The sequence below is a fragment of the Salvelinus alpinus genome, chromosome 5, assembly GCF_045679555.1.
Source record: "Salvelinus alpinus chromosome 5, SLU_Salpinus.1, whole genome shotgun sequence".
NCBI lineage: Eukaryota > Metazoa > Chordata > Actinopteri > Salmoniformes > Salmonidae > Salvelinus > Salvelinus alpinus.
In genome coordinates this window covers 71,107,791-71,133,868 of record NC_092090.1, presented here as the reverse complement: position 1 = coordinate 71,133,868, position 26,078 = coordinate 71,107,791, and the positions used below count along the sequence as shown (strand labels likewise).

The 26,078-nt window shown below is 46.5% G+C and overlaps 3 protein-coding genes across 5 annotated transcripts; 2 read left to right on the top strand and 1 right to left on the bottom strand.

Moving 5' to 3' along the window:
• Positions 1 to 3: 3 nt before the first annotated feature.
• srrd (SRR1 domain containing) lies at positions 4 to 2,746 on the bottom strand. 2 transcript variants are annotated; one of them, XM_071403009.1, is made up of 7 exons: positions 2,409 to 2,746; positions 2,213 to 2,253; positions 1,847 to 2,058; positions 1,477 to 1,575; positions 1,236 to 1,387; positions 1,116 to 1,161; positions 4 to 992 (listed from the first exon to the last, which is right to left on the bottom strand). In XM_071403009.1, the coding sequence occupies exons 1-7, from the start codon at positions 2,555 to 2,557 to the stop codon at positions 738 to 740; spliced, it is 954 nt and encodes a 317-aa protein (XP_071259110.1). In that variant the 5' UTR covers positions 2,558 to 2,746; the 3' UTR covers positions 4 to 737. The 2 variants fall into 2 exon arrangements, with proteins under 2 accessions (XP_071259110.1, XP_071259111.1); XM_071403010.1 differs by lacking the exon at positions 1,477 to 1,575.
• A 5-nt stretch (positions 2,747 to 2,751) lies between these two features.
• Positions 2,752 to 10,568, top strand: tfip11 (tuftelin interacting protein 11). Its single transcript, XM_071403008.1, has 15 exons — positions 2,752 to 2,884; positions 3,323 to 3,541; positions 3,687 to 3,858; positions 4,036 to 4,204; positions 4,330 to 4,457; positions 7,197 to 7,358; positions 7,504 to 7,695; positions 7,828 to 8,007; positions 8,136 to 8,270; positions 8,406 to 8,512; positions 8,656 to 8,824; positions 9,042 to 9,285; positions 9,516 to 9,658; positions 9,815 to 9,980; positions 10,082 to 10,568. Exons 2-15 carry the CDS (start codon positions 3,333 to 3,335, stop codon positions 10,429 to 10,431), a joined length of 2,526 nt encoding a protein of 841 aa, XP_071259109.1. The 5' UTR covers positions 2,752 to 2,884; positions 3,323 to 3,332; the 3' UTR covers positions 10,432 to 10,568.
• A 640-nt stretch (positions 10,569 to 11,208) lies between these two features.
• Positions 11,209 to 26,036, top strand: LOC139576675 (THO complex subunit 5 homolog). Of its 2 annotated transcripts, none has more exons than XM_071403005.1 (20): positions 11,209 to 11,347; positions 15,648 to 15,762; positions 15,990 to 16,133; positions 16,236 to 16,349; positions 19,516 to 19,613; positions 19,734 to 19,880; positions 19,973 to 20,087; positions 20,370 to 20,502; positions 20,754 to 20,831; positions 20,998 to 21,044; positions 21,986 to 22,085; positions 23,032 to 23,140; positions 23,215 to 23,316; positions 23,442 to 23,538; positions 23,641 to 23,752; positions 24,640 to 24,743; positions 24,978 to 25,065; positions 25,214 to 25,329; positions 25,470 to 25,655; positions 25,754 to 26,036. In XM_071403005.1, the coding sequence occupies exons 2-20, from the start codon at positions 15,670 to 15,672 to the stop codon at positions 25,862 to 25,864; spliced, it is 2,094 nt and encodes a 697-aa protein (XP_071259106.1). In that variant the 5' UTR covers positions 11,209 to 11,347; positions 15,648 to 15,669; the 3' UTR covers positions 25,865 to 26,036. The 2 variants fall into 2 exon arrangements, with proteins under 2 accessions (XP_071259106.1, XP_071259107.1); XM_071403006.1 differs by having other exon boundaries at positions 25,470 to 25,660.
• The last annotated feature ends 42 nt before the right edge of the window (positions 26,037 to 26,078 follow it).

The following is a 26,078-nucleotide window of genomic DNA, read 5'->3' as shown; positions in this document are numbered from 1 at the left end:
TGGTAATTGTTCTTTTTTGTTTATTCTTCCTCCAAATTTGATAACATACATACATTCCACAGATCAACAAACACACACAGGTCCACAGCACTCACACACTTCTGCCAGATTTTCCGACTGTGGAAGTGAATCAGACTTGGCTTACGTCCAGTATCCACCATCCTATCCAGGGTTTTTCCTGGATCAAAAAGGGGCTTAGGGGTGGGCGTGGTTTGCCGTAGTAATGAGCACAGATGACCGTCGGCGTGGCTACATTTTAGAGGACCCTATCTTGGTGCTGTATCGAAAAGTAAGACAATTTCCTGCAATTCTACAAATTTCTCCATGGAGCGGAGAATGTTTTTGGCAGTTTTAAAGCTAATTTCCTGGATTTCTATATATTCTGCCATGGAGCTGAGAGAAAATGTTGCAGTTTTAAAGCTAGTTTCCTGCAATTCTATGCATTTCACCATGGATAATGCTGTGTTCTTTTGTTCAAACATAATAACAAAAGGAATACTGCTAAATTCATTGTTTTTGGAATTTTCAATTCTCCCTGTCTAGCTTTTATTTTGGTGATTGTTAGTTCTCAAAGATTATATTATTTAAAAAATATATATGTTCATTGACTTTTCTACATACTTTATATCTAGTTTTAGTTTAAGTTTAAACTTAACTCGTTTTTCCACCCTGAAAATAAATTTACCCCAAAAAGAAAATGTCCCACCAAAGGATTACAAGGGGGGAAAAAATCCTTGTTATCCTCTCATTTCACTGGGAACCACAGAGACCACAATGACTCCTTCATCCTCCACCTCTCTCATCTCTGTGGGCCTCTGTATGATCTCCAGATCGGGGCAGTGTTGGTATTGGGGCTCTGGTGCTTCCCCCCAGGTGGATTGTGGGAGGTTGCAGAGGCTGCTGGGCTTGAAGGTGATGAGGGCAGTGTCATTGAAGATGTCCAGGAGTCGGGACGGGCATGGAAGGGGCCACTCCTCACACACACACACAGCCTGACACACACAGGGGGGTTAAGGGTCAAATACCTCCATAGACAGTGTAGCTATATGTAGCTATACTGCATTTCTATTGTATATCTATTTTCTAATGACACTGTACTTAGTTTCAAAGGATACGTGTGCTATGTAGCTGTAGTCTCTCTTGAGTTCTCTCTGAATCATCCTGAAGAAAAGACAATCGTTAGAGGATCACACACACACACACATACACACACATACACACACACATACACACACCTGTCCTGTATGCCTGCAAAGCTGTTTCCTATGATAGTCAGTAGAGGCAGTGCATCTCTACTCCAGTTCTTCCACAGCAGGTTGTTGTAGAGAGCCTTCCCACAATGCATCAGGTAGAAAAGAGTTGGCCTCGACACTGCTCGCTTCCCCTCCTGATGACATCACACACATGAATACAATAGTACTTCATTAGTCCATCTCCAGAGACAAAAATTGTGTTCTGTATTTCTTCTACACACACCTCGTTCTCAGTCAGCACGGTGAGGCCAAGCTGTCTCAGTATCTCCATCTCCCCTGAGGAAAACACAGGGTCGTACACACTGCACTGCTCCATAGGGATCTAGACAGGAATACAGTATACATTACATACAGTATAGTACGGAATATAGGGTCGATTAAGGCAGCCCTCCACACCTCTCTGATTCAGAGGTGTTGGGTAAAATGTGGAAGACACATTTCAGTTGAATGCATTCAGTTGTACAACTGACTAGGTATCCCCCTTTTCCATTACACACTGCACTTCTTCATGGGAATCTAGAGTGGGACAGGAGGAATACAGTGAAGCCGTGTCTTTAGGCCGTGTCTTAGGTCTTGAGAGAGAGAGCGAGTACCTGTAGTGACTCCAGAATCAATAGCAGCATAGCTAGTTGGTAACGAGCTGTCACACAGGAAGAGAAGGAGCCCAGACCATAACACACACACTCCAGTGGGCCGCTAGGGGCCTCCCGGGCCCGGTCCCCACCCTCAGGTCCTGGGTCAGAGCCTGCTGCTGGGTCCCCTCTAACCTCTGGGGAGTCTGCCTTAGCCACAGCCGTCAGTCGATCTGAGAAAGGAAGGAACTCTATTACCATAGTGTTTACACTTATCCAATTCTTTCAGGTTTAGTGTGTCGCTATTGGTAGAGGCTGGAAGTTATGGGACTGGCCAACTGGGACCGGATACGGAACAAGATTATCCATTCGAGTTCTGTTACGCACCTCTCCACTCAAACCAGAAGTCTGCACACCTCAGTTCAGCCCTACAGTGGGAGAAATAAAGCAACATAGTTATATTTTTGTGTCAACTGCTGTGATTAGATAGGCCTACTGTCCACCTTTGTACAATACAGTACATTGAATGACATATGGGAACAGTCAGGATAATCCTTGATTTTAATAGCTTTGTTCTTCTTACATGGTTTCTGTGATCCTTTGTTTGGTCCTGTCTGTGTCCACAGCGTCGGCGTGTCCAGGTTCATGACAGGCCGTGTGAGGAATCTTCCCTCTGCGGCCTGCTCCCTTCCGTCGCCGGGCCACCTGCCACTCCTCACCGCTGTTCGGCATCTGGAATAGTTCGCTTATCTACATCCACACAACAGCTCACCTAACCAACACAGGTATTAGACTCATTAATTTATGATAATGATACTGTCACTAATTGTGTTATCGTAGGGAGAATTAATAAAACAAAAGTTAGTAGCTAGTATTTCTGGCAACACAAGGGGGACTGTTTTGAAAGTTACGCACGCAAACCCATTTTGCTTCCGGTGTAATATTTGTCAAGGGGAAGTACTTGGGGTTTCGTCTTCGTTACAATGCTAGCTAGATAGCGGTACACATTGTCCATATATTTTTGCGTTCATCGATAGTTGCAACAACTGAGCAGTTCAGGTAAGTAATTAAGTTCAATTTACTTTCCTAGACATGTAAATCGAGCTGGTCCCTCCAACAACGCATAGCCAGAGCAGGAAACCTGCTGTCCCATGACGACGTTAGACTAACTTAGCTAGTTTGGTAGCTAGAATTAATATATAACTAGCTAACAGTATATAGATCTAAATCAGCTTTATCAATGTCAACTTGTATATTCTGCATGCTAACAGGGTCATATCACTTCAGTTGTTTCGCCATAAAGCCTATGCCATAAAGCAAGCAAGTCCAGACAATAAATATCAAACGTTAACGTTACTACTTTCTAAAAAGTGTAGTCCATAGAATGTATAGTGTATGCGCTACCTACGTTTTAATCATCCATATGAGGAAGTGACTGGGTAATTTCTGTTAACTATTCCTTAACGATGAAGGCTTGAATAACTGTTTTCTTCTCAGAGACCCAGCCATGTCTATGTCCCACCTGTACGGACGGCAGGGAGAGGAGGAGGATGAGGGGGTGGAGGTAGAGAAGTTTGAGGTGACAGAATGGGACCTGGCCAATGAGTTTAACCCGGAGCGCCGCAGACACAGACAGACCAAAGAAGAGGCCGTCTATGGCATCTGGGCAGAGAGGGGAGACTCCGATGATGAGAGACCCAGCTTCGGAGGGAAGAGGTAGGAGGCTGGTTCCTGTACACTCTCCACCTGATAAAATGCTGATGACTAAACTACACACACATTCAGAAAGAGGAGACGGTGGCAGAGATGGATGTCACAATCTCATGGTCTTCATTGGGTCTGTGTCTACTCTTAATCCCAGGTCTAAGGACTACTCTGCCCCTGTGAGTTTTGTGAGTGCTGGGCTGCGCAAGTCTGCAGCAGAGGAGAAGCAACAGCAGCAGATAGGTGGAGGGTCAGATGACTCTGACAATGACAACACTCCTCCTGCCCAACCCCCTCCCCGCGACACTGCACCTAAGAAACTGCAGACGGTAGGTGTGTGTGGTGTGTGTTTTATGGGACCTTGAAGGAGCATTAGGTTCTGTGAATCAAAGGTTCAACACAGACTCACGTATTAATGACCAATAGACAGAATTATTAGGAGGATTGATTTTTGTCGTACTTGCATGGTTAACTCTGTCTTAACCTCTTCTGTCTGATTTCTCCAGGGCGGTAATTTCCGTGGCAATAGCCAGTCCCAGAGGACGGGGTTTGCGGCCGGTATCCGAGCTGGAGGAGACTTGGGCACTTGGGAGAAACACACCAAGGGGATTGGCCAGAAACTCCTCCAGAAGATGGGCTATGTACCAGGGAAAGGACTGGGGAAGAACGCCCAGGGTGGGTATGAGAGAGAGAGCATGAGAAAGAGGGGAATTCTGCTAATTCTTCTGTTAAGTTTCAAATGTCCTCTGTCGAATGCTGCCTCTCTCCTCAGATCTGACCTCTGAACCCTCTCTCCTAAGGTATTTTGAACCCCATCGAGGCGAAGCTTCGGAAGGGAAAGGGGGCGGTGGGCGCCTACGGCAACGAGAGAACCAAACAGTCACTACAGGACTTCCCTGTGGTTGACTCCGAGGAGGAGGAGGAGAAGGTAGCTCTCTCTTTCTGTTTCTCCCCATCCTCAACCACTTCTGTAGTCTGCGCACAGATCTGAAAGGGACTGGTTAGGTATAAACAATGCAGTGATGACCTTTCCACTATATTCCGGTCTCCTATTCGGTCCTTTTAGATTTGTGAGCACAACATCTGTACCTGGTTTAATGATGTATGCCTTTGCTCGCCTGAGGTAGAGTATCTCATGATAAGCTATAGACAACTCTAGGTAGATAGTGTCTTCATCTGTATTTTTCGTAGCTGTTTACATACCACCACAGACTGAGGCTGGCACTAAGACCGCACTCAATGAGCTGTATTCCGCCACAAGCAAACAGGAAAACGCTCACCCAGAGGCGGTGCTCCTAGTGGCCGGGGACTTTAATGCAGGGAAACTTAAATCGGTCTTACTAAATTTCTATCAACATGTTAAATGTGCAACCAGAGGGAAAAAACTCTGGACCACCTTTACCCCACACACAGAGATGCATACAAAGCTCTCCCTCGCCCTCCATTTGGCAAATCTGACCATAATTCTATCCTCCTGATTCCTGCTTACAAGCAAAAATGTAAGCAGGAAGCAACAGTGACTCGATCAAATAAAAAAGTGGTCAGATGACGCAGATGTTAAGCTACAGGACTATTTTGCTAGCACAGACTGGAACATGTTCCGGGATTCTTCCGATGACATTGAGGAGTACACCACATCGATCACTGGCTTTATCAATAAGTGCATCGAGGACGTCGTCCCCACAGTGACTGCCGCTTTCAAGGAGCGGGACTCTAACCCGGAAGCTTATAAGAAATCCCACTATGCCCTCCGAACCATCAAACAGGCAAAGCGTCAATACAGGACTTAGATCGAATCGTACTACACCGGCTCAGACGCTCGTCGGATGTGGCAGGGCTTGCAAACCATTACAGACTAGAAAGGGAAGCACAGCCGAGAGCTGCCCAGTGACAGGAGCCTACTAGACGAGCTAAACTACTTCTATGCTCGTTTCTAGGCAAATAACACTAAAACATGCATGAGAGCACCAGCTGTTCCGGGAAGACTGTGATCACGCTCTCCGCACCCGATGTGAGTAAGACCTTTAAACAGGTCAACATTCACAAGGCCGCAGGGCCAGACGGATTACCAGGACATGTACTGCAAGCATGCGCTGACCAACTGGCATGTGTCTTCACTGACATTTTCAACCTCTCCCTGTCTGACTCTGTAATACCAACATGTTGTAAGCAGACCACCATAGTCCCTGTGGCCGTGAACACTAAGGTAACCTGCCTAATTGACTACCGACCCGTAGCACTCATGTCTGGAGTCATGAAGTGCTTTGACAGGCTGGTCATGGCTCACATCAACACCATTATCCCATAAACCCTAGACCCACTCCAGTTTGCATAACGCCCTAACAGATCCACAGATGATGCAATCTCCATTGCACTCCACACTGCCCTTTCCCACCTGGACAAAAGCGCCACATAGGACACCTATGTGAGAATGCTATTCATTGACTACAGCTCAGTATTCAACACCATAGTGCCCTCAAAGCGCATCAATAAGCTAAGGACCCTGGGACTAAATACCTCCCTCTGCAACTGGATTCTGGACTGCCTGACGGGCCGCCCCCAGGTGGTAAGGGTAGGTAACAACACATCCGCCGCACTGATCCTCAACACAGGGGCCCCTCCTGTACTCCCTGTTCACTCATGACTGCACGACTCCAACACCATTAAGTTTGCTGATGACACCACAGTGGTAGGCCTGATCACCGACAACGACGAGACAGCCTATGGGGAGGAGGTCAGAGACCTGGCCGTGTCGTACCAGGACAAAACCTCTCCCTCAACGTGATCAAGACAAAGGAGATGATTGTGGACTACAGGAAAAAGAGTACTGAGCACGCCCCCATTCTCATTGACGGGGCTGTAGTGGAGCAGGTTGAGAGCTTCAAGTTCCTTGGTGTCTACATCACCAACAAACTAACATGGTCCAAGCACACACAGACAGTTGTGAAGAGGGCACGACAAAACCTATTCCTCCTCAGGAGACTGAACAAATTTGGCATGGGTCCTCAGATCCTCAAAAGGTTCTACAGCTGCACCATCGAGAGCATCCTGACGGGTTGCATCACTGCCTGGTATGGCAACTGCTCAGCCTCCGACCGCAAGGCACTACAGAGGGTAGTATGTACGGCCCAGTACATCACTGGGGCAAAGCTTCCTGCCATCCAGGACCTCTATACCAGGCGGTGTCAGAGGAAGGCCCTAAAAATTGTCAAAGACTCCAGCCACCCTAGTCATAGACTGTTCTCTCTGCTACCGCATGGCAAGTGGAACTGGAGCACCAAGTCTAGGCCCAAGAGGCTTCTAAACAGCTTCTACCCCCAAGCCATAAGACTCCTGAACATCTAATAAATGGCTACCCAGACTATTTGCATTGCCCCCCCCCCCCAATTTTACAATGCTGCTACTCTGTATAGTCACTTCAATAACTCTACCTACATGTACATCGACTAACCGGTGCCCCCACACATTAACTCTGTACCGGTACCCCCCTCTATATAGTCTCGCTATTGTTATTTTACTGCTGCTCTTTAATTACTTTAATTTCTTAATCTTATTTGTACTGCATTGTTGGTTAGGGGCTCGTAAGTAAGCATTTCACTGTAAGGGATATTCGGCGCATGTGACTAATACAATTTGATTTAACATACCTTTATCCCCCTTTTTCTAGGAGTTCCAGAGGGAGCTAGGTCAGTGGCGTAGGGACCCTGCAGGTGGTGGAGGGAAGAAGAAACCAAAGTATTCCTACAGGACTGTAGAGGAGCTGAAGGCTAAAGGCAAGCTAGCTGGACGGACCACACAGACACCCGCTGGAGAACTGGCTCAGGTCAAGGTGGGGGACACGCGCGCGCACACGCACACACACACACACACACACACACACACACACAGTTACACATTTAAGTATCCAGAAACTGATTTAAACGCTTGAATTTTATAATTTAAGAAGAAAAAAAATGCTCCCCCTCTCTCTCTAGGTGATAGATATGACAGGCAGGGAACAGAAGGTGTATTACAGCTACAGTCAGATGACTAACAAACTCAGTGTACCAGAGGAGGCTCCACTGAGCGTGGCCACACGTGAGCAGAAGACGTCTGGCTTTGCCCTGCCAGAGCTGGAACACAACCTGCAACTACTGATCGACCTGACTGAACAAGACATACTACAGGTAGCCCCTAACCCCTAGGATACACAACTTTCTGCTTCTGAGACAACACATCTCACCAATTACTATAACACTATTTCCAGAGAGTTCAGAAACTCATATAAACTCACAATATATTCCCCTGTCTGTCTGTAGTCCTCACGGCGTCTGCAGCATGAGCGTGATGTGGTGGTGACTCTAAGCCACGAGAGCTCCGGTCTGCAGACGAGGATCGGGACGGAACGGGATGCCATCCAGAGGCTAGAGGCAGTACTGCAGCTGGTGGATCGCTTTCAGAGCGGGGAGACTGCACCTGGGGTAGGACCCAGCCTGCAGGTACACACATGTTTGTGCTCTCTCAGGACAGGTCATTGTTGAAGATGGAGAATAACAGTGGTCCCAGTATTGAACCTTGTGGTACAAACTTTTCTTTATTGTATTTTACTCCGTCTTTCTCTCTCTAGGAGTGTGCTGGCGTTTTTGAGACTCTACAGAGTGAGTTCTATGAGGAGTACAAGACTTTAGGTTTGGGAGATCTGGCTGCAGCTGTAGTACATCCACTACTCAGAGAGAAACTACGCACATGGGATCCTCTCAAGGTACACACACACACTCCCTTGCGTGCTCCACCTTTTAGTTGTGGAAGCACCACCAAGTGCATGAAAACACTTGCATGTACTCCTAGTTCCCTCCACTCCTGCTGGAGTCCTGCTGTTTGTGCTGTTTGTCTGTAGGACAGTTCATATGGTCTGGAGGAGGTGGGTCAGTGGCGAGCCATTCTGGAGTCTGATCAGCTTCACCACGCCAACGCCCCTGAAGCACACATGGACCCCTACCACAGGTAAATCAATACCACTTCACACCTCAGAGGTGTGTGTCTGTGTGTGCACAGTGGGCAAATGGGAAAAATACCAGAATGTCAGCCTTATGCGAGTGAATATAACGTGTATGTGTGTGTGTGTGTGTGTGTGTGTGTGTGTTCAGGCTGCTGTGGGAGGTGTGGATCCCTGTGCTGCGAGTGTGTGTGTCAGGGTGGCAGCCTCGTATGGTAGGACCCATGGTGGACTGTGTGGAGGTCTGGGCCCCTCTGCTGCCCCTCTGGATACTAAACCACCTCCTGGAACAACTCCTCTTCCCCAGGCTGCAGAGAGAGGTAGAATCACACACGCATCAGCGCTATACCAGTGATACAAAGATGAAGTCTCGTGATGTGGTGCCAAGCTTTCTGTTAAGGAAGAAACATTTCACAACTGTAAAGTAGTTTGGTCTTGGTGGGGTAGCTCAAAGCGTCACTTTTTTCTACGCAGAATCATAAATATCATGAATGCACTCATACTACCCCCACTAACCCCACCCCTTCTCTTTCATAGGTGGATAGCTGGAACCCCCTGACCGACACAGTGCCCATCCACTCCTGGCTCCACCCCTGGCTGCCTCTGCTCCAATCACGGCTGGAGCCTCTCTACCCGCCCATCCGCAGTAAACTGGCCAATGCGCTGCAGCGCTGGCACCCGAGTGACGGCTCCGCCCGCCTCATCCTCCAACCATGGAGAGACGTGTTCACGCCCGGTGCCTGGGAGGCCTTCATGGTCAAAAACATAATCCCTAAACTAGGTAAACATACACACACTTACCGTCAGTGGCCCCTGAAGCCAGCTGAATGACACTACGCCCTGTGCGTCCCAAATGTCACCCTCTTCCCAAGATATAGTGCACTACTTATGACCAGACTTTGTCAAAAGTAGTGCACTATAAAGTACATGGGGTGCCAAAATGTGGACGCAGACAAATATTACTGGATAGTAGAACAGTAGTTTCTTACTTCCTACTCTCCTTCCCTACAGCTCTGTGTCTGGGGGAGCTGGTAATAAATCCTCACCAGCAGCAGATGGAGCCGTTCAATTGGGTGTTGGACTGGGAGGGCATGCTGTCTCCCTCCAGCCTCGTATCACTGCTGGACAAACACTTCTTCTCCAAGTGGCTACAGGTATGTATGTGTGTGAGAGAGCACAGAGGTTGTGCTTAATGACAATTGACTTACTCCTGATGTGTTTACCTGTGCTGTTTTTTTAGACCTAAATAGTCTGTAAATGTTCATAACTATGCAGAGATAATTGATTTGTGTGTTTGTCTGTTTGTGTAGGTGCTGTGTTCGTGGCTCAGTAACAGTCCTAACTATGAGGAGATTACAAAGTGGTACCTGGGCTGGAAGTCCATATTCAGTGATGCTGTTCTGGCTCAGCCACTCGTTAAGGACAAGTTCAACGAAGCTCTGGACATCATGAACCGCGCTGTCTCCTCTGGCCTTGGTTCGTATTACACACACACACACAGTTCCAACCAACATGAATTGATCACCGACCTTTGGCATAGGTTAATATGATACACACGCACCCTTCTCTTTCTGCAGGTGGGGGGTACATGCAGCCTGGTGCCCGTGAGAACATAGCATACCTCACACACACAGAGCGTCGTAAAGACTTCCAGTACGAGGCTCTGCAGGAGCGCCGGGATGCTGAGAGCGTGGCGCAGCGAGGCATCGGTGCCAGCCTGCCCACCAACTTCAAAGACCTGATCCAGACCAAGGCTGAGGAGAACAACATTGTCTTCATGCCGCTGGTTGCCAAACGCCACGAGGGCAAACAGCTGTACACCTTTGGACGTATCGTCATCTACATAGACAGAGGAGTGGTCTTCGTACAGGGAGAGAAGACCTGGGTCCCTACGTCCCTACAGAGTCTCATAGATATGGCCAAGTGATAGAGGGAGTACATAGAGATGGAGATAAGGTGAATGCTGTGTAGAGGCAGCACACTTGTCGTTTGTAATAAGTTTGATATTCAGCTGGTGATCACTGAAATATGTAATTGGAACCATGAATAAATGATTTGACTTTCTACATAAGTTATTTTTTGTTGTAGACTCACCGCTGCAAGCCAAGAGTGTTCCTCGTAGGAGTTTAAATTACTTGGCTGTAAAATCACGATAACCAAAATAGGCATTTTGGCTGACTGAAACCCATTTTTTTTTACCTTTATTTAACTAGGCAAGTCCATTAAAAACAAATTATTTACAATAACGGCCTGCCCCAGACGACACTGGGCCAATTGTGCGCCGCCCTATGGGACTCTCAATTATGGCTGGTTGTGAGACAGCCTGGAATTGAACCAGGGTCTGTAGGGACACCTCTAGCACTGAGATGCAGTGTCTTACACCGCTTTGCCACTCAGGAGTTCTGTTCTCACTAGAAGTTGTGCAACAGTGGTAGGTAGGCAAACATACATAAGGGCTCCCGAGTTGTGCAGCGGTCTAAGGCACTGCATCTCAGTGCTAGCGTCGTCACTACAGACACCCTGGTTCAAATCCAGCTGTGATTGGGAGTCCTATAGGGCGGCGCTCAATTGGCACAGTGTCATCCGGGTTAGGCCATCATTGTAAACAAGAATTTGTTCTTAACTAACTTACCTAGTTAAATAAAGGTTCATTATTAAAGACAATGAACTAGCTGAGGCGCGGGACTCCAGTACCCTAGATGGCGGTATGCCTCACTAATGTACCTGCTGCCGTGACCAACGAAGAAGACTGTTACCCATAGTGCTTTGCGTTGGAACTGGAAACTACGAGTTTAATGGACAAATGAACGTTGATTTAGTTTTCCGTATTTTATATCGTTTTGGTGAGTATATTGTGTGTGGTGCCTGCAATATTTGTTATTACTACTTTGATAGCTAGCTTGTACATTTACTAGCAACACCATCGTTATAAAAAATATTTGCCATTTTGGCCAGATCATAGATATAGAGGACTCATCGTGGATAACTCATTTTGGCATGGACATAGTCACATATTGCCTGGAAACCCGATATTGAATTCTACGTCGGCAGCATTGAGCGTTTGAATCAGGAAAGTTTCCTCATGACCTCTACAAAGCCTCCACTTTACCTGTTGTCCGACCATGCGGTTGGCCCTTTTGGCGGTAGGAATGTAAGACTATCCACAGATTTGTAATTACATCAACGTTTCAAAGCGCTGGGTGCAAGTGCGTTCAGAGTTATCATCTGAAACATGCGCAGAAGCATGTAAACACGTGCACGGCGCATGCTTCAGGTGCTATACATTTGAATGCATCAGAATCACAGCATTAATGCAAATTAATTACTTAAAAATCATACAATGTGATTTTCTATATTTTTGTTTTATATTCCGCCTCTCACAGTTGAAGTGTACCTATGACAAAGCATGTAGAGGTCTGTAATTTTTATAAGTAGGAAAACCTGCAAAATCGGCAGTGTATCAAATACTTATTCTCCCCACTGTATATCCACAGTAAAATGAGTCCTATATCGACATAACCTGAAAGGCCACTCAGCAAGGAAGAAACCACTGCTCCAAACCCACCATAAAAGAGCCAGTCTACGGTTTGCAACTGCACATGGGGACAAAGATCGTACTTTTGGAGAAATGTCCTCTGGTCGGATGAAACAAAAATAGAACTGTTTGGCCATAATGACCATCGTTATGTTTGGAGGAAAAAAGGGGAAGCTTGCAAGCCGAAAAACACCATCCCAAACGTGATGCATGGGGGTGGCAGCATCATGTTGTGGGTGTGCTTTGCTGCAGGAGGGACTGGTAAATAGAAATAAATGGCTTTATGAGGAAAGAAAATTGTGTGGATATATTGAAGCAACATCTCAAGACATCAGTCAGGAAGTTAAAGCTTGGTCGCAAATGGGTTTTCCAAATGGACAATGACCCCAAGCATACTTCCAAAGTTGTGGCAAAATGGCTTAAGGACAACAAAGTCAAGGTATTGGAGTGGCCATCACAAAGCTCTGACCCCAATCCCATAGGAAATTTGTGGGCAGAACTGAAAAAGCGTGTGCGAGCAAGGAGGCCTACAAACCTGACTCAGTTACACCAGCTCTGTCAGGAGGAATGGGCCAAAATTCACCCAACTTATTGTGGGAAGCTTGTGGAAGGCTACCCAAAACGTTTGACCCAAGTTAAACAATTTAAAGGCAATGCTACCAAATACCAATTCAGTGTCTGTAAACTTCTGACCCACTGGGAATGTGATGAAAGAAATAAAAGCTGAAATAAATCATTCTCTCTACTATTATTCTGACATATCACATTATTAAAAGAAAGTAGGGATCCAAACTGACATAAGACAGGGAATTTTTACTTGGATTAAATGTCAGGAATTGTGAAAAACTGAGTTTAAATGTATTTGGCTAAGGTGTAGGTAAACATCCGACTTGAACTGTACAAGTATTCAGACCCTTTACTCAGTACTTTGAAGCACATTTGGCAGCGATTACAGCTTCAAGTCTTCCTGGATATGACGCTACAAGCTTGGCACACCTGTATTTCAGGAGTTTCTCACATTTCTTCTCTGCAGATCCTCTCAAGCTCTGTCAGGTTGGATGGGGAGCGTCGCTGCACAACTATTTTTTGGTTTTTCCAGAGATGTTAGATCGAGCTCTGGCTGGGCCACTCAAGGACATTTCAGAGACTTGTTCCGAAGCCACTCCTACGTTGTCTTGGCTGTGTACTTAGGGTCATTGTCTTGTTGGAAGTTGAGCCTTCGCCCCGGTCTGAGGTCCTGGGCACTCTGGAGCAGGTTTTCATCAAGTATCTCAGGACTTTGCGTCAATCATCCTTCCCTCGATCCTGACTAGTCTCCCAGTCCCTGCCACCACCACCATGCTTCACCGTAGGGATTGTGCCAGGTTTCCTCCAAAAGTGACGCTTGACATTCAGTCCGAAGTGTTCAGTATTGGTTTCATCAGACCAGAGAATCTTTTTTCTCATTGTCCGAGAGTCTTTTATGTGCTTTTGGCACATTCCAAGCGGGCTGTCATTTGCCTTTTACTGAGGAGTGGCTTCCATCTGGCCACTCTACCATAAAGGCCTGATTGGTGGAGTGCTGCAGAGATGGTTGTCCTTCTGGAAGGTTCTCCCATCTCCACAGAGGAACTCTGGAGCTCTCTGAGTGACCATCAGGTTCTTGGTCACCTTCCTGACCAAATTTATTTATATAGCCCTTCTTACATCAGCTGATATCTCAAAGTGCTGTACAGAAACCAAGCCTAAAACCCCAAACAGCAAGCAATGCAGGTGTAGAAGCACGGTGGCTAGGAAAAACTCCCTAGAAAGGCCAAAACCTAGGAAGAAACCTAGAGAGGAACCAGGCTATGAGGGGTGGCCAGTCCTCTTCTGGCTGTGCTGGGTGGAGATTATAACAGAACATGGCCAAGATGTTCAAATGTTCATAAATGACCAGCATGGTCAAATAATAATAATCACAGTAGTTGTCGAGGGTGCAACAAGTCAGCACCTCAGGAGTAAATGTCAGTTGGCTTTTCATAGCCGATCATTGAGTATCTTTACCACTCCTGCTGTCTCTAGAGAGTTGAAAACAGCAGGTCTGGGACAGGTAGCATGTCCGGTGAACAGGTCAGGGTTCCATAGCTGCAGGCAGAACAGTTGAAACTGGAGCAGCAGCTCGACCAGGTGGACTGGGGACAGCAAGGAGTCATCATGCCAGGGCTCAGGTCCTGGCATGAGAGAGAAAGAAAGAGAGAGAAAGAAAGAGATTTAGAGAGAGCATACTTAAATTCATACAGGACACTGGATAAGACAGGAGAAGTACTCCAGATATAACAGACTGACCCTAGCCCCCCGACACAAACTACTGCAGCATAAATACTGGAGGCTTCTCCCAGACCAAGGCCCTTCTCCCCCGATTGCTCAGTTTGGCCGGACAGCCAGCTCTTGGAAGAGCCTTGGTGGTTCCAATCTTAAGAATGATGAAGGCCACTGTGTTCTTGGGGACCCTCAATGCTGTAGAAATGTTTTTGTACCCTTCCCCAGATCTGTGCCTTGAGACAATCCTGTCTCGGAGCTCTATTGACAATTCCTTCAACCTCATGGCTTGGTTTTTGCTTGACATACACTGTCAACTGTTGGACCTTATATGGACAGGTGTGTGCCTTTCTAAATCATGTCCAATCAACTGAATTTAACAAAGGTGGACTCCAATCAACTCGTAGAAATCTCACGGATGATCAATGAAAACAGGATGCACCTGAGCTCAATTTCGAGTCTCATAGCAAAGGCTCTAAATGCTTATGTAAATAAGATATTTTAGTAATTTTTTGTTGACATTTGCAGAAATGTCTAAAAACCTGTTTTCACTTTGTCATTATGGGGTATTGAGAAAAAACATAAATTTAATCATTTTTAGAATAGGGCTGTAACAATGTGTAAAAAAGGGGTGTGAATACTTTCCGAATGCACTGTAAATCTGACTTTATTCATGTGAGTAATCCAGGAATGTTACGTGTTAATTGACACGAACGCCAATGGCAAAATTTCTTCTGATCTCCTCCTCACCACTATTGCCATTGAGGGTTTCCACCATGCTTCCGTTGTCAACTGGGTGGGGATTTCTATAGGTTGTACAGACACTATAATGGCACAGATATAAAGGCAAGTGCTCTATCTCTATGGGCCAGAGATGCAGTACTTATGAGATAGGAATCTCCATTGGATTTGAATTAATCCCCATTATGTACGTTGCCCGTACATTGTCAATGGGCTGTGCAGTGCATTCTGGGTACAATCCTGCAAAGAAAGCACTCCTTCAAGGAGTGAATGGGAGTCAATTGGGTGCAAGCACAAAAACCCAACATGAGCATGAATTACGTGAACTAGAAGCTCAACATTACAAATATTTTCTGAGATTAGAGATAATTAATTCTCTGTAATGTCACGATTTCAAAGCTATACGACATGTACTTTCGAGGAGAATATGCATGTTTCTCGACTATCTCGTACTTTTAAATGGATTGTGTGCCGATTATCTTAGCAACTGCGTTACGCAGCATGACAATGAACGTGATTGGTTGACAGTCTGCTGGGTGGGGCATTATACGTTTCTCCGTTCATTGTCCATTGTTTTCTGTATTTAGTGTCCTCTGACGTTCACAAGCCATGTCTGACGCCCTGAAGAAGCGCAAGTCGAAAGTGCTCCGCAGCGAGACGGGAACACCGGAGGGGAAATGCGGCCGCGGAGAGGGGGACCAGGTGAGCACTAGTCTCTAGTCACTGGTACATCTCTAGACAGACGGGTTACCTTCCACAATATACCAATGGTGCTGTTGTCTGGGTTTTCAAAACTAGGTGAGCAAAGGAGTGGACAGCAGATACGGGTGGGCGGGCGCAAGTTGAGAACTGTAGGACGAGGGGAGGCAGAGGAGTATAGAGAGAGGAGGGGAGGGAGCGTTACTGAAATTGACTGTGTTTTTTTTCAGGACATACGTGTGTACAGTGAGGAGGTGGAGCTGGATGGCAGGGACCCTGAAGAGGACTACAAGCAGTATAAACTGACCTGTGAAGCTCTGGCAAAACTGATGAACGACATCCAGGAGCTGAAAGCCAACGGTGCCAAGGATGGGGTGAGACACACTGTCAGAAAATGAGTGTCCTATACAATCAGACGCTACTCTGTCTTTTAAGCGAATTGCTCTGACCCACATGATGTCTGCCCTTCCCTCCAGTGTGCTGAGGTAGAGGAGAAGAGGATGCAGAGCTGTATCCACTTTATGAGCCTGAAGAAACTCAACCGCCTGGCTCACATGAGACTGAAGAGGGGGAGAGACCAGACACACGAGGTACATATACAGCGAGGTCCAAAAGTATTTGGACAATAGCAAGGTTTCCATCCAGTTGGCGACAAATTTTCATGCGAATATTCTAGAATCCACATAAAGAAAATACGCTTATTTTCCAATCAGGAGTGGGTTGACACCAAATGGACTTGTTGCGGGTAAGAATCAGTGCATGATGACTTATTGAACACAATGTACTTTTTCACTTAAAAATCTAAAGTTCAATGTGTTACCATCACATTTTCAACTATACAGATACACGACATGGCCAAAAGTGTGTGAACACCTGCTCGTCGAATATCTCATTCCAAAATCATGGGCATTAATATAGAGTTGCTGTTATAACAGCCTACACTCTTCTGGAAAGGCTTTCCACTAGATGTTGGAACATTGCTGCTGGGACTTGCTTCCATTCAGCCACGAGCTGTAGTGAGGTAAGGCACTGGTGTTGGGTAATTAGGCCTGGCTCGCAGTCGGCGTTCAAATTCCTCCCAAAGGTGTTCGATGAGGTAGAGGTCAGGGCTCTGTGCAGGCCATTCAAGTTCTTCCACACTGATTTCGACAAACCATTTCGTATGGACCTTGCTTTGTGCACAAGGGCATTGTCATGCTGGAACAGGAAAGGGACTTCCCCAAACTGTTGCCACAAAGTTGGAAACACAGAATCGTTTAGAATGTCCAGAATCGTCTATGCTGTAGCGTAAAGATTTCCCTTCACTGGAACTAAGAGGCCTAGCCCAAACCATGAAAAACAGCCCCTGACCATTATTCCTCCTCCACCAAACTTTACAGTTGTCACTATGCATTCGGGCAGGTAGCGTTCTCCTAGAATCCGCCAAACCCAGATTCTTCCGTCCGACTGCCAAATAACTTATTTCCACTGCTCCAGAGTCCAATTGCGGCGAGCTTTACACCATTCCAGCCGATGCTTGGCATTGCGCATGGTGATATTAGACTTGTGTGTGGCTGCTCGGCCATGGAAACCCGTTTCATGAAGCTCCTGACAAACAGTTATTGTGCTGATGTTGCTTCCAGAGGCAGTTTGGATCTCGATAGTGAGTGTTGTAACAGAGGACAGACCGTTTTTAAGTGCTACGCGCTTCAGCGTTTTGGTACCCTTCCCCAGATCTGTGCCTCAATACAATCCTGTCTCGGAGCTCTACAGACAATTCCTTTGACCGCATGGCTTGGTTTTTTCTCTGACATGCACTGTCAACTGTGGGACCTTATATAGACTGGTATTTGCCTTTCCAATTTTTTTCATTTTATCTTTCATTTAACTAGGCAAGTCAGTTAAGAACCAATTCTTATTTTCAGTGGGTTAACTGCCTTGTTCAGGGGCAGAACGACAGATTTTTTAACCTTGTCAGCTCGGGTATTCGATCTTGCAACTTTTCGGTTACTTGTCCAACGCTCTAACCACCTGCCTTACATTGCGCACCTACTTGTTACGCGAGGGCAGCAAGAAGCCAAGGTAAGTTGCTAGCTAGCATTAAACTTATTTAAAAAACAATCAATCTTCACATAATCACTAGTTAACTACACATGGTTGATGATATTACTAGTTTATCTAGCGTGTCCTGCGTTGCATATAATCGATGCGGTGCCTGTTCATTTCTCATCAAATCACAGGCTACTTCGCCAAACGGGTGATGATTTAGCACTGTCGTTGCACCAAACATAAACATCAATGCCTTTCTTTAAAATCAATACACAAGTATATATTTTTAAACCTGCATATTTAGTTAATATTGCCTGCTAACATGAATTTCTTATAACTAGGGAAATTGTGTCACTTCTCTTGCGTTCCGTGCAAGCAGTCAGGGTATATGCAGCAGTCTGGTTCGTTGCGAACTGTGTGAAGTCCATTTATTCCTAACAAAGACTGTAATTAATTTGTCAGAATTGTACATTATTCTGACATAACATTGAAGTTTGTACAATGTAACAGCAATATTTAGACTTCGGGATGCCACCTGTTAGATAAAATACGGAACGGTTCCGTATTTCACTGAAAGAATAAACGTTTTGCCTTTCGAAATGATAGTTTCCAGGTTCAACCATTTTAATGACCTAAGGCTCGTATTTCTGTGTGTTATTATGTTATAATTAAGTATGATTTGATAGAGCAGTCTGACTGAGCGATGGTAGGCAGCAGCAGGCTCATAAGCACTTTAGTGCGTTTGCCAGCAGCTCTTTGCTGTGCTTCAAGCATTGAGCTGTTTATGACTTCAAGCCCATCAACTTCCGAGATTAGGCTGGTGTAACCGATGTGAAATGGCTAGCTAGTTAGCGGGGTGCGTGCTCGCTCTGAGACTTGGAGTAGTTGTTCCCCTTGCTCTGCAAGGGCCGCGGCTTTTGTGGAGTGGTGGGTAACGATGCTCAGAGGGTGGCTGTTGTCGATGTGTTCCTGGTTCGAGCCCAGGTAGGGGCGAGGAGAGGGACGGAAGCTATACTGTTACACTGGCAATACGAAAGTGCCTATAAGAACATCCAATAGTCAAAGGTATATGAAATACAAATGGTATAGAGAGAAATAGTCCTATAATAACTACAACTTAAAACTTCTTACCTGGGAATATTGAAGACTCATGTTAAAAGGAACCACCAGTTAAAAGGAACCATATGTTCTCATGTTCTGAGCAAGGAGCTTAAACGTTAGCTTTTTTACATGGCACATATTGCACTTTTACTTTCTTCTCCAACACTTTGTTTTTGCATTATTTAAACCAAATTGAACATGTTTCATTATTTATTTGAGGGTAAATTGATTTTATTGATGTATTATATTAAGTTTTAACAAGTGTTCATTCAGTATTGTTGTAATTGTCATAAAATTAATTTTAAAAATCGTCCGATTAATCGGTATCGGCTTTTTTTGGTCCTCCAATAATCGGTATCGGCGTTGAAAAATCAGAATCGGTCGACCTCTAGTAATTTCTAAACGGTTCCCCAGATATGGATGACAGTATCCTCAAATTAAAGCTGACAGTCAACACTTTAACCTCATAGTCATGTGCTGGAGTAAGAGCCAAAACAGCAGAACATTTGTCACTGTCCAAATACTTTTAGACCTCACTGTATATACACTTTCACACGTAACGTTTTCAAAAACCCTCTACACACCCACAGAAAGCATCTAACACCCCTTCCTCCTCTCTCCCTCCAGGGCAAGCAGAGAGTAGATGTGTTGCACCTGCAGCTCCAGAACCTGCTCTATGAGGTCATGCACCTGCAGAAGGAGATCAGCAAGTGTCTGGAGTTCAAGTCAGTACCACTGGAGGGGATCCAATTCACATTTGCTCCAAGTTTGTAAGGCTAAGTCCAGGAATGAGAAGCTTCGAGAGTATTGCGCTTTTCTAAGTTGTTGATTTTGTGTGTGTCCAGGTCTAAACATGAGGAGATAGATCTGGTGAGTGTAGATGAGTTCTACCAGGAGGCCCCCCCTGAGATCTCCCGCACCTCCCTCACTAAGGATGACCCCCACCAACTCACACTGGCCAGGTTGGACTGGGAACTGGAGCAGAGGAAGAGGTGCCACATACACTGAGACACTGTTTTTCCTCTGTAGGTTGCCTAAGCAGTAAATTAACTCCCACTTTTCTCTGGGCACTTTGTGTGTGTAGGCTGGCTGAGCAGTACAAGGAGTCTCTGTCCAGTAAGGAGAAGATCCAGAAAGGCATTGAGGTGAAGAAGGAACACCTGAGTTCTCTACAGCCTGGACTCAACGCTATCATGCAGGTAACACACACACTCTCTCACACCCCCTAGAACCTGGACGCAATGCGATTACACAGGTACAATGAAGCAAAGTGAACTTAAATATCCCTGGAAGCCATAGCAGCATTCAATTGACAGAACAACACCAGTCCCACAGAGCTTTTACAAGTCCAGGTTTCTGACTGGTATGGATGGCTGGACTTGTGCATGATAACACACACTGCAGGCAGGGCCTTCTGAAATGGCCTTGTACCCAGAATGTGACCTACCAGGCCTGAAACCTAAACATGTCTCACTCCTCAGGCATCCCTCCCGGTTCAGGAGTACCTGTCAATGCCGTTTGAACAGACCCAGAGACAGACAGAGATCGCCCGCCACCTTCCCCCCTCTCTCTACGTCCTCCTGGTACAGGCCAGCGCTTACGGACAGGCCTGCGGTGAGTGTTTTTGTATGTTTACTTACATTTTGTGAAACGTTTGATCATGCGCACATCCTTAAACTTTAGGCCCTGGGCTAGTAAAGGATGCTTGTAAAGAACAGGAAGGCCCGCACACTGTTTATGCTCCCAGTTCACCGCTTTATTGACGACGTATCAATCCAAAACGGATCTTCGTTAGCTTCTTTACTTTCTTGTAACAGAAGTCCAAGGACATGTGGTTTTCATGTTTGTATTTGTGTGTGTTTCAGATAAGAGCCTGAGTGTGTCCATCAGTGGAGACGTGGACGAGGCCAAAGCTCTGTCTAAACCTCCAGAGGACTCCCAGGGTAAGACTGCAACATGCCTGGCTGCCTGTTAATGACTACTGTGTGTTCGACAGGGCAGTGATTAAATACAGAACACTCTGTGTGTATTTTTTGACGGTGCAGTGGTGAATTAGAGAATAGTGTGGGCATTGAAGTGTGTGTGTTCCGATTTGTCTCTCCTCTCTAGATGATGATTCTGGTGATTCTGATGCAGAGGAGGAGCAGGAGAAGACGGTCTGTCCCACACCATGCTGCCACTAGAGGCCCTTCTAATACCATTCTGTACACACACACACACACGTCAGTGTCACAGAGTTCACCTCTCCTCTACACACATTGTCCCAACAACCTCTGCTGACACACACACACACACACAATGTTATAGCAGACAGGGAAAGGAGGTCTATTGATCGCTTCCTGACAGGTGCCATGTGGTGGGTTCTGGGAAGCATGGATAAGATGGGTCACTGTAACCCAAGCCCACCCACAGTTGGCAGTCATACTCTACTCCTCACACACACTCTTCCTCACACACACCTTACACACTCCGACACATACAGCCAAGCCTTTTTTATAATTTATTTATTTATTCATATTTTTGCTGAAGACAACTGTCCGTCTGTGATTTGCCTGGTCACATTACTGCTGCTCTGTCACTACACCTCAGCTGACCCTCCCTCCCTCCCTTCATCTAGTCTTTCTCTCTGAAATAATTCTGAGGTGAAGGGCAAGCCAAGGTTAACTGTCCTCCTATAGCTGGCTGCAATGATAGATCTGTTAGGTTTATAGATTGTGTCCCAAAGAGCACCCTATTCCCTATATAGTGCACTACTTTAGACCAGGGCCAGACATCCGTACATATGATTAATTAAGCAATAATGTATGAGGGGATGTGGTATATGGCCAATATACCACGGCTAAGGGCTGTTCTTATATTGGCCATATACCACAAACCCCTGAGGTGCCTTATTGCTATTATAAACTGGTTACCAACGTAATTAGAGCAGTACAAATATTTTCTGGGGTCATACCTGTGATGTACGGTCTGATATACCACAGCTGTCAACCAATCAGCATTCAGGGCTCGAACCACCCAGTTTATAATGAGCAGTAGAACATGATGGCATGATAAAATACTAATGGTAATACTCCCCCATTTGTATGTCTGTCTGTAGAAGAGGAGGCGACCTACTACAGGTGGTCAGCTGGATGATAAGAGACGTGAGATGCTGAAGAGACACCCTCTCTCCCTTTGCCTGGACCTCAAATGCAAAGGTACACACATACTGTTCCTGCTTCTCAGTCTCCCTGGGACAGTAGAGAGGCTTGTTCAGCGCTATATGATAGGACTGTCAGGAACTGATATTAATCGTGCTGATGAGGATTCTGTGGAAAGTGTATATGATGATAAATAGGTGGGTTCTTGTATTTGTCCTATTTCGATGATGTTTTGGTGCTTAGATGACAGTAAATTAACTGTTCTTGTCCAATGGGCAATGACATCACTACAGAGGTTACACAAGGTCACCTCTCCTCTCCTGCCTCTGCAGTTAGACAGAACCCAATGACACCCTGAGAGACTGACACACACACGCACACACTGCTTTTAATGCAGCAAACAGCCAAAAACTGCCCGTGGTTTAGAGGACAATGGAGAGAGCAAGAGGAGGCTGATGAAAATATGTTGAGAATAAGGTGTGACTGCTGCAGCCCTACATTGCTGCAGCCCGACACTGCTGCCAGCTCCACCTACACGCACTGTCCGCACCCGCCTATCAGTGGATGGATGAAGTTATGCCTGCAATGCTGAACATCCTCCTCCTTCTCCACCCCCCCCCTCCCTCTGAACATCCCCATTTCCTTTCTTCCGCCCCTCGTCTTCTCCCCCTGTCAGCAGGGTATAAACAGTCCCTCTCCTTGGCTCAACCTGTCCTATAAACCTACCTACACAGTAGCACTACGTGGCAGACTGGGGCAGTGACACCATGACATCATACTATACATTGTACTATATAATTAAGTGTCAATTTACACTGAGATGACTGTTGCAGGTGGAACCTTTTGGCAGAGAGGCAATTTACAGTCCACAGTACATAGATGGCGTCACGCTCACATAGACACGCGTCTCATCTCCCTGTTTGCCGAATAGAATATATATATGTAGTAGATGGCATCATGCTCACAGACACACCCAGTGAACCTCCTTTCTCTGTGTCTCTAGACGGCAGTGTGCTGCATCTGTTCAACTACTACCTGATGAACCTGAACATCATGACTGTCAAGGCCAAAGTCTCCACCGCCACAGACCTCACTGGAGCCATCAGCGCAGGGTACGTGTCAGCGACCCGTGTTTGTGGAGTTTGGAGTGTGCGACCTGTGCTGTAACAATTGTGTTCTCTCTCAGGGAGCTGTTAAATTCCGACACGCTGCTCAACTGCCTGTATGCCAATGACCAGGGCCGCGAGACACCCAACCCCGCTAACCGTTACCAGTTTGATAAAGTGGGGTATGGATGCTTCCCTAACGCCGGACACCCGTATACACACCTTGTACAGTTGCTTCAGTATCAATACAGATATTGTTTGATGATTGTAGGATCAGTATGGCTGATTATGTTGTGTCTTCTTGCAGGATTAGTTCGTTTGGAGACTATGTGGCAGAGTTGGGTCATCCCTACCTGTGGGTGCAGAGTCTAGGAGGACTGCAGTTCCCCAGTGATGCCCCAGAGGTGTGTGTGGGTGGCCCTGCCGTTGTGTATAGTAAAATGGCTCCTGCTATGGGGTGTGCTTTCTGTGTGTGTCTATACCTGCTATGTGTGTGTGTTTTTCAGGGTTTGCGTGCAGGCAGTTCTCTTAGTGCCAGTCACATGGAGAGCACCATGAAGCTGCTGAGAGGACGAGTCCAGTCACGCCTGGCCCTGCACAAACAGTTCTCCTCACTAGGTACACACACATCTGGCCCTGCACAAACGATTCTCCTCACTAGGTACACACACATCTGGCCCTGCACAAACGGTTCTCCTCACTAGGTACACACACATCTGGCCTTGCACAAACGGTTCTCCTCACTAGGTACACACACATCTGGCCCTGCACAAACAGTTCTCCTCACTAGGTACACACACATCTGGCCCTGCACAAACGGTTCTCCTCACTAGGTACACACACATCTGGCCTTGCACAAACGGTTCTCCTCACTAGGTACACACACATCTGGCCTTGCACAAACGGTTCTCCTCACTAGGTACACACACATCTGGCCCTGCACAAACAGTTCTCCTCACTAGGTACACACACATCTGGCCCTGCACAAACGGTTCTCCTCACTAGGTACACACACATCTGGCCCTGCACAAACAGTTCTCCTCACTAGGTACACACACATCTGGCCCTGCACAAACAGTTTTCCTCACTAGGTACACACACATCTGGCCCTGCACAAACAGTTCTCCTCACTAGGTACACACACATCTGGCCCTGCACAAACGGTTCTCCTCACTAGGTACACACACATCTGGCCCTGCACAAACAGTTCTCCTCACTAGGTACACACACATCTGGCCTTGCACAAACGGTTCTCCTCACTAGGTACACACACATCTGGCCTTGCACAAACGGTTCTCCTCACTAGGTACACACACATCTGGCCCTGCACAAATGGTTCTCCTCACTAGGTACACACACATCTGGCCCTGCACAAATGGTTCTCCTCACTAGGGACACACACGTCTGGCCCGGCATAAACAGTTCTACTCACATTTCTCATCTCTGGCTACAGACACAGACAAAATAACTCCTGCATGCTGTTGGTATTGTTTGTCTGGTTTCAGAGCACAGTATAGTTCCAGTGTCCACGGAGTGCCAGCACCTGTTCCCTGCTAAGGTTCTCTCCCGCCTGGCTCGCTGGACAACCATGTCACATCAGGAGTACACAGTAAGACACGCACAACCTCACGTTTTGTTTCATCTCGCTACGCAATCGAGGAGTACACAGGAAGCGCACAAACTTGACTACAACTCAACCTCACACTCACTATAACTTCTGGCTCTCATTGGAGCTGCGGTGAAAATGGTGTTGCTATAAAAAGCATTGTATAAAACAATGCTGTTTAATTAAGTAAAACGTATACTGGTAGCTTACTTTTCTTTGTGTGTTCTATCTCTCTAGAATCTGTCGTTCACGCAGCATGTGTCAGACGCAGGTCTGGCTCGGGAAACTGACCTGTTCTTCATGGCTGTGGTGGAGAGAGGAACAGGTAAAGATCAGGGCCCAAAGTGATGATTCACTACTTAATATATGAAGACATTCCTGAAGAAATGGAGGCCTCTCTCTTTGCTTTGTTTGGACCATAAGATTCCTTAGAAAAGTCTGGAACCATAAGCTATCTCTCTATCCCCCCTCAGCTCGTCTTCAGGCTGCAGTGGTGTTGAACCCCCGCTATCCAGAAATCTCTCCTCTGTTTGCTCTTTCACTCAGCTGGAAGGGCGAGTGCAGCGGACGTACAGATGACAACCTTAGAGTGAGTGTAAACACACACACACACACACTGAATATGAGACTCTAACCCAGGGGAGGATCTCTATATTCTATTATGTCCTTTGATGTCACTGGTTAGTCATGCACACCGGCTGTGACTGACATGTGTAACCGCTCCCCCAGGCCATGGAGAGTGAGGTGAATGTGTTTAAGTCAGAGCTCCAGGGGCCCCGCCCAGGGCACCAGCTGCTAACCAATCAGGTGGCTCGTCTGTGTGTCTGTCTGGACGTATACCTGGAGACCGACGGACAGGATGACAGCGTGGAGGGACCACGGGAGTTTCTCAGAGAGAAGATGTGTCTACGCACCGTAAGGTACACACACACACACGCACGCACGCGCGTACACACACACACACTCCTTTCTCAGTATTTCTGACAGCGTGTTTCTCTCTGGTTGTGTTTCAGGGGTCCGAACCGTCTGAAGCCGTTCAAGTACAACCACCCCCAGGGCTTCTTCAGTCACCGCTGACCTCCCCCTTAACCCCTATCCCTTCACCTCTTATATCTTACACCTGATTTCATAGCCCACCTCAGGGCTTCTTCAGTCATCCCTGAACTTTACCTTCTGCCACGTCCCTGCCCTCATATCCCCCTCTCTTTTTTAATACACTGTAGTTTTGTCTGTTTTAGTTTCACACATTCTGTGTGTTGGTTGGACAATAAAAAGCTAGTGATTTTGTTTGAATCAGCAAGTTCTCTGTATTTTTTGTTATTCGCTGCTATGATTTAT